We start from the raw sequence: 7,737 nt of genomic DNA, 5'->3' as shown, positions 1-7,737 counted from the left end.
TTAGAGTGTGTTATGGATAGATATTTGTTAGGTCAGAGAATCGAGGGATACCGGGCAAGGGCGGGTAATTGAGGTACAGATCAGCCACGATCTTATAGAATGGTGGAACAGGCTCGAGGGACTGAATGGCCTCCTCCTGTTCCTATGTTTCTATCCCGTTACCTGGTTCCAGGTTACTTCAGCTCCTGTTCTGGGGGCCGGGGCGGGGGGGAGTCAGGGAAGGGTTTGTATGCGAGCTCAAGAGTAGATTAGTTAGTCAATTGGTGGATCACTTTACGGGGAGTAATAATCCTTTCAAAAATGAATGCATTCGATCCACGACTGTTTGCGCGAAACTGCTGCGCGCAATTGTCTTGTCAACTTCACAGTATATTCTGGGAAGCGCTTTTGAGACCTTTCAATGACGTATAACAACAACTTGGGATTTATATTTGCAGTTAAGCGCAGGCTTTAGAGCCCGAGCGCTCGTGCGGGTCTCGAATTTACAGTCGTGTTCTTTTTTGCTCAGCCGGGTGGGTGTCCGACACCCGTGGAAACCCATCACCTTTGCTTAAAGAGTGTCAAAACCAAACTGAGACTCCACGTGGAAATTCCAGATATGGATTGTTGGAATGGAATTGTTGGGAGTCCCCGCTTACATAATTCCGGAGAGTATTAGGCGCAGGTTGGCGAGAGCCAAGGCTTGGGAGACCCCGGAGTGTACGTCGGGGATAACTGCTGGAGTCTAACCAGCTAAAACCACACGCCGCTTGCCCGTCGATATCGCCGCCTGGCGAGCTTTCTCGCTGCCTGTCCAGCTCGGACCACCCTCACCGTTAGGGCTTGGGCTCGCGGGGTTAATAACAGGAGCTGCCGACAGGAGCAGCAGATTGTGACCGCACAACACCCGTTTAACAACGGGGATTAAATCATTCCAATCATTCCTCTGAAGCCCCAAGGTCTTTGCGAGGCCTGAATTTAAAAAGTCTTGGCACCTGTAGAAATCGCCGCACTCCAGTTTGTTTCAAGCTCCCGTCTGTCAAAGTCAAATTCTTGGGTCTTGCCCAAAAAAACTTTGATTAGATCAGTGCGATCCCGCACTATTTAAAAACCGAGTGACTAAGAGTTATTGTGAAAATAATCCTCGCCCCTTCCCCCCCCCCGCTCCCCCCTTTCCTACGGATTGTCTGCTCGGTTTGTGCTGAGTTGGTGTCCAATTGTGTCTCTAAATCCCGAGCGAGACTGGGTTGGATGTTTTCAACGTTCTGCGAGGCAAATGAAAATGGTCTGTCAATTACATCATCCATGTTCTCTCGGGAGAGATTAACAGTGGCGGAGTCTGACACCGAGCCGGGCAGGGGTACCGTAACCCCTGTCGAAGATCTAAAAGAGGTGGGGGGGTGGGGGGAGAAAAAAATAATAATAATTTGGTCACTTCAACCCACGATGTTTGTGGGGACGCTGCGGTTGTGCTTTCGTGCTGCCGTGTTTCGCTCCACAAGATATTCACATGACAGTGTATCCCTTGAAGCGCTTTGAGACGTCCCGAAGACGTGATAAGGCGCTGTGTCAAATGCGAGGATTATTATTATTATTATTATTAAAGAGGGGACAAAGCGGAGGGATTGATGGAGAGTTCCAAAGCTTTGCCCACAATCAGCCATGCGCTGAAACATCAATTTATCCGGAGGAGTGTTGGCCAGGACACCAGGAACAACTCCCTTTCTCTTTTTGGACCAGTGTCGTAGGATGTTGGCTGTGCCCTCGAACAGCCCTATTGGGATCTCACGCTGACACCTCATCCGTAGGACAGGACACAACCAACAAGGCGTAGAAACGCAGAAACAGGAGGAGGCCATTCAGGCCCTCGAGCCTGTTCCGCAATTCTATAAGATCTACATGATCTGTACCTCAAGTCCAATTACCCCCCCACCACCCCTCCCCCCCCCCCGTCGCTCTCCCACCCCCCACTCCCAAATCACTTCATCCTTCGCACCCCCCTACCTCTCCGATCTGCTCACTCTACCACCCGCTGCCTCCTCTCCTCTGCCTCCGTCCTCCTGTTTGTCACGTGTTTCCCCCTCCGCTCCACCATCGGCGGCCGTGCCTACGCCCCAAAACTCTTGTCACTCTGTCCCTCAATCCCTCCGCCTCGGCCCCTTCCCTCCCTCCCTCCCCACCCTCAAATCCAGCCCTTAAAAAGACCTTTCTATTTGATCGGGCTTACGATCACCTTCCCCACCCACCCCCGCCCCCCCGCTCCGGCTCGGGGTCAGACTCCGCCACCGTCCAGCCCTCCGGGAACGCTATCCCCCCCCCACGTGAAGGGCATTGTGCTTAGCGACTGAGTTTGAGGCAGAGAGAGAGAGAGAGAGTGTAAAGTAGGTTCATCTCTGACCAAATAACCGCTATCAACACAGCCCAGCAATGTGCTGATATCAGCACTGCCGTCCCCGCTCTGCGCTTCATTACTTCCACATGAGGAGGGAGGGTTATCTGTGCAGAATCGGGTGGGAGTGTTTGTCCTGTCGAGTGCTTTTGACGCTAATCTGTGTCGTTTTGTAATTATGAAAGCGTAGCGTTAAGCAGCAAATGACCAGGGTGGTCCTGTCGCGTACGGGGGGAGGTGAATTCCTCGGTGGAGGCAAAAGGCAGAGACTTTTATCGGGGTGGGGGTGGGGGGGGGGGCAGGGGGGGTGTGTGTGTGGAAAATAACCCGTTTCTTTTAGAACCACCGACAAATTCACCGGCTGTAAACCTCAGCCTCACAGCGAGGAGGGAAAGGGACGTCCTGGAAATATCTGGAATCTCTACATCGAGCAGTGTCGGTGAGCACAGAACTTAAACAAATAGACTCTCTCTCTCTTTCTCTCTTTTTCTAACAGTTTCTTTCTAAGAGTTTCCGCCCCCCCCTTTAGGAAATTTGCGGAGCGGAAAAAAGCGACGACAAAAGTTTATTGGCTCCAGAGCAAACATTGGTACTGAGTACTTTCTACTGTATAATGTACCCGTTCCACTCAACAACTGTTTGAGTTTACGATTGTTTTTTTTTAAGCCTTGTATTTGACGCAGCGCCTTATCACGTCCCGCAGACGCCTCACAGCGCTTCACGGAATATACTGCAAAGTGTAGTGACTGTATGATTTGTGGGCGAAACGCGGCAGCCAATTGCGCACAGCAGCGTCCCCATAAGCAGTCGTGGATTGAGTGACCAAATTATTATTTTTTTTGAAGGGATTATTACCCCCCGGAAATGCGATCCGCCCATCGACCAACAACTGGGTTCGTACTCACTGCTGGGTAAACAGAGACGTGTGGAGTAAGGAAACTTTCCCAACGTTTCACCCTGGAGGGAATCAAATCCAGGTCCTCTCGCTTACGAGGCGAGGCGAGCGCTCTAACCACTGAGCTACAGGACTCGTGGTCACTCCCAAAATCTTCTTGAGGAAACTTGGGCTATAAAAATCCAACCTTTCTTCAATCAAACCTCAATCGAACATTGGCCCAACTTGAGCGAAGATAGAAAAGAAGATCAGGTTGGGAAAGGGGAGGAAAGAGGTTGTGTTCTTTCACCATAAAGAGGGTTGAACTCTGTCTCTTCATATAATCAATGAGGATTAAGCTGCATATGTACGGAGCTAAGGGGTAGGGAGGATAGTCGGTGGGGAAGAAACTGTCCCACCTCGGGGTGGACCGAATGTGTGCATTTATGTGAAGCACAGCACAAATGACCCCTTTCTCTCTGTGTGTGTGTGTGTCGGCCCGGCTTAGTTATTAGCCCTCTCGCCTCCGAGTCAGACGTTCCTGGTTTCAAGCTCCACATTGCAGTCACTCCACTTGACAGTATATTCCGCGAGGCTCTTTGCGGTGTCCCAAAGACGTGCTAAAAGGCGCTATATCAAACGCAAGAATTATCATTATAATTTCTCGATGGCTGCCTGTGGGAGGGACATTGTTGTGTGCAAATTGGCCTTCAAAACGCACAGTCACCACAGCTGATCGTAAAGTGCTTTTTAACGATGTGATAAGGCTCCGTGTTGAATGTTTTGAAGGATTATTATTATTTTCTTTTCACGCATTTTTTCTCCTTCCCTTCCTTTTGAAGAAGCAAATTAAAAGAAGGAAAAATGGACTCTGGATACTGGAATTACGGAAATTATGGATCTCTGGATAGATATGGAACCGTACCTGGGAGATCAACGTGAGAACCGCTTTAACCTCTGTGTCAGTCTTGTGCAGAAAAAAAAAATTCAGGATATTTTCTCTGGTGGTCGGGTCTACAGTTAGAGAACTGATTTAAACAATAAACAGAGGGTAAAATACTGCAGATGCTGGAAAGCTGAAATAAAAACAGAAGTCGCTGGGAACACTCAGCGGGTCAGGCAGCAAATGTGGAGAGAGGAAAGTGAGTTAACGTTTCAGTATCTCGACGAAAGATTGGTCAGAGTCCCATCCTTTGGGTGAGATATTAAGCTGAGATGCTGTGAAGTCGACCTTATAACATTGCTGGCAAAGACGAGGGAGTTTCTCCCTGTATTCTGGCCGACCGTCTTCTAAATGAATCACTTATACACCACCTGGCTGTTTGTAGGACCTTGGCTGTGTGCAAAATAGATGAGCATTCGTTGACAAAAACTAGTGACACTTGACAATAATTACTGTAATTATTATAAATCTATCTTTGGTGAATAAAGTGCTCTAAAAATCCAATTACATCCTTTCCTTCTTTCGTTCTCTCTCTCTTTCTCTGTCTCTTTCTCTCTCTCTCTCTCTCTGTTTGTTCAATTTCCTTTCGTGCTCACGCAGATATTTGAGGAAATCCTTTGCCCCGCATCGATCCTCGCTGAGGGGTGAGAGAGAGATGTTCTCGAAGAGACCAGGCCAACAGGTCCCTTATGTTCTGCAGGATTTCACTAATCAGTGGGAAGTTCAATCCAGGGCTTCCCCTGACCCATGGGAATCTGGTCCGTTCAGCAAAACAAAGAAGGTCAAAGAGATGTGTTGCGAGGAGTTCGACGAGAGACTGGCTCGGGAGGACTTGGAAGGTTGGGAGGTGAATGAGACACTGGAGAGGTATTACAGAGAGAGGGAAAGGAGACAGAGGCAGGAGGAGAAAGAAGATTATCTGAATATCAACAGAGCTTGGGGTTTCCCAGAGCAAGTGAAGAGACAACCGAGGAATAAGCAGAAACTAACTAAAAGACCCCTACCTCTGCTGTCGGAGTCGTTCTACGAGGATTGGGAGCCACTGTATTCAAGGGACTTCTCCCAATTGCCCCCCGCAAACCAATACAGGCAGCGAGAGGTGGCTGCTCATTGCAAAGACCAGTGGATGAAGTTCCTGTCCCTCACGGGGATGCCTATGGTCTATCAGACGTCAGACTGCCCGGCCGGCTCAGGAAAACCCAACCGGAAACGAGAACGTTTCCTCCCAATAGATTTGAGGGCAAAGGTTACATGCAGCGACCTCCAAAGCCTCCGAGCTACGAAATGTTCCTGCAGATGAAGAGGAAAGCCGACCGGAGCCTTAGGCACCCGGAGAGGAATAGGAGGGACGTCCGCAACAATCCAGTGGCCCCCAATCAAAGCAAGACCCACTTCCTTGACTATTCTGATCCACCATTCCAACAGTCATTGAGCCGTGAGAGAGAGTGTCAGGAGAGATATGTTCCCATGCCCAAAATGAAGCCCATAATTCCAACCCGGGATTATGAAGTACAAAGGGACCTAATTTATTCACCTTGTTTGAAGGAGAGGATTAAACCCTCACAAGTGTCCTTTTCCAGGATGAATCCCGAGGAGTTCTATTGCTCCAAACTGACTAGACGTGAAGGGATGGGGCCAATGCATGAAACGGATATGGATCTGAAAAGGTTTGAGCAATCGTTGCACGAGCAAAGGTCTCATCCAAGTTCTGGCGCTTGTCACACCTGGGATAGGCGTTCGATTCAAGAGCCTGCTCGGGCGCAGAGGGAAGGTGGAGTATTCACGGAGATTCCAGCCACGTATCCTGGATCTGGAAGAAGAAGGAGAAGTTCCGAGGAGAACCCAAGCAGATCAGAGCCGGGACTCGAGGGTTTGAAGACGCAATGGCCCGGAGGCCAAACCGAGACGAGGAAGGGCGAGAAAAATCTTGTGAAAAGCGAGGTGCTTCGAAGCAAGAAGGGGGAGGTGGTCTTCTGTCTCGTCTCGAGACTCGATGTCGGTCATTCGGATCAAGACCCCAGAGGAGGGCTCGCGAACGTACCTCACACTTTGCCCAAAGCTGCCAAGGGCTCAACGGTGTTCGGCCTACCCCGTGATCCAGAGCAATCCTTCTCAGCCCAGCAGCGAGGGCTTTGTGAGCAGTGGAATGAGCTAAAAGGTTATCAGTCCCTGGATAGGAAGGTAAGAAGTCCTCAGTGTGACCCGGTCCACACTGCTTACCCTCCCCGTAATGAACCTCTTCCAGCCGAATTGCTCCCCGGAATCGGCTACGGAGATGTTGGTAAGTACGGCACAAGGAATATGGATTATGATCCAAGATTAGATCATCAACTCTGCGGTGAGATGAGTAAGACATCAGGAAGCAGCGAGAGACAGCATTCGTGTACTGGTGATAGGGAGCCAACCACAAATTGGGGAAGGTACCAGAGGGAAGACTTAACGCTGAGAAGAGGAGACATTGAGTTTGATCACAGAAGCGATGGGAATGTTTCCAATTCTCAACGTCAGATGGCAAGACGAGGGAGGCTCAGGGGAGGGGAGGAGCTGAGTGCAAAATGCACTCGGAGGGATGCAGGGCGCAAGAGAAGCGAGGGGATGGAAGCAGCCATGTTGCCGAGAGATGGAGAGAGAATAGAACGAGGTCTTGAGAGAGGGTCAGGGTTGGAGGAACTCGGAAGGTCTTCACCAGTGAAGAGACAGGCCTGGGAGGAGCCTTTGCACCAACACCATGATGACAAAAGTCTGACCGAGGGAAGCAACAATGGGGGAAAGAATCCGCACAGCGAGAGGAAGCTTCCCCAGTGGAAAGAGCCGTTGATCTCCTTCGGCCAGGGACATGAGAGCGAGGGCGGGGAGCGCCCCGTCCAAAACGGGATCTTCATCATCGACGCCACCTGTGCCATCGTTCGGGCCGAGTACATTTTACCCCCAAAAAAGGAGAGGGTGAGATTCTCGTGCCCGATGGAAGCTCAAGGCCTCGACGAGGAGAAGGACATGGATGTAACCAAAGGCGACGGCGGTGATTGGGATAAACAGAGAACGGTCAAGAGACAGATGTCGGGCAGGAAGAGAGTCTCACGCAGTAGAGTTGGGCAACGTCATTATTTTGGGGAGGACCTTTCGGAGTTTAATGGCAGGAGAAATGACAGGAAGGAGATGGGTGATGGTGAGAAGATTGGTGGTCCTCTTCCTAGTTTCATGGTGAAGGAAAGCCTGCAGACCAGGGCCAGGCGGATCTTAGGGCTTCCTGCCCTTGAGGTGGGCTGCACCGAGCTGCAGGACAACGAGGATGAGGTGGGAAAGGAGAGCGAGATGACCGCTGAGCATTCAACAGAGGATTATCTCCACACGGAGTCCGGGAAGACCGAGAAGACTTCAGAATCCGGGAGCGGAGACACAATAGACGGTCAGAAAAAGCGCGAGGAGGTCACGGAGCTTGTCAGGCAGACACAGACAAACGAGGAGGAGGAGGAGGAGGAGGAATCGACGGCTGAGGAGGAGGGACACGATGGTGTATCATTGAATGGAGGCGAGATGGACGAGGTTGAGTTA

General features: G+C 50.6%; 1 protein-coding gene across 1 annotated transcript; it reads left to right on the top strand.

The window, feature by feature from the left end:
• The first annotated feature begins 2,665 nt into the window (after nucleotides 1-2,665).
• LOC103189270 lies at nucleotides 2,666-5,485 on the top strand. Its single transcript, XM_007909617.2, has 3 exons — nucleotides 2,666-2,807; nucleotides 4,085-4,180; nucleotides 4,786-5,485. The coding sequence occupies exons 2-3, from the start codon at nucleotides 4,107-4,109 to the stop codon at nucleotides 5,483-5,485; spliced, it is 774 nt and encodes a 257-aa protein (XP_007907808.2). The 5' UTR covers nucleotides 2,666-2,807; nucleotides 4,085-4,106.
• Nucleotides 5,486-7,737: the final 2,252 nt, after the last annotated feature.

The sequence above is a fragment of the Callorhinchus milii genome, unplaced genomic scaffold (genome assembly GCF_018977255.1).
Source record: "Callorhinchus milii isolate IMCB2004 unplaced genomic scaffold, IMCB_Cmil_1.0 Scaffold27, whole genome shotgun sequence".
Lineage (NCBI taxonomy): Eukaryota > Metazoa > Chordata > Chondrichthyes > Chimaeriformes > Callorhinchidae > Callorhinchus > Callorhinchus milii.
Note: the sequence above shows the minus strand (reverse complement) of the source record. Positions and strands in the feature narration are given on the sequence as shown.

Excerpts from the sequence above, each read along its gene's own strand:
- LOC103189270 (XM_007909617.2), top strand. The coding sequence starts at position 4,107 with ATGGACTCTGGATACTGGAATTACGGAAATTATGGATCTCTGGATAGA. Across the intron at positions 4,181-4,785 it reads ACCGTACCTGGGAGATCAAC|ATATTTGAGGAAATCCTTTG; the intron begins GTGAGAACCGCT and ends GTGCTCACGCAG.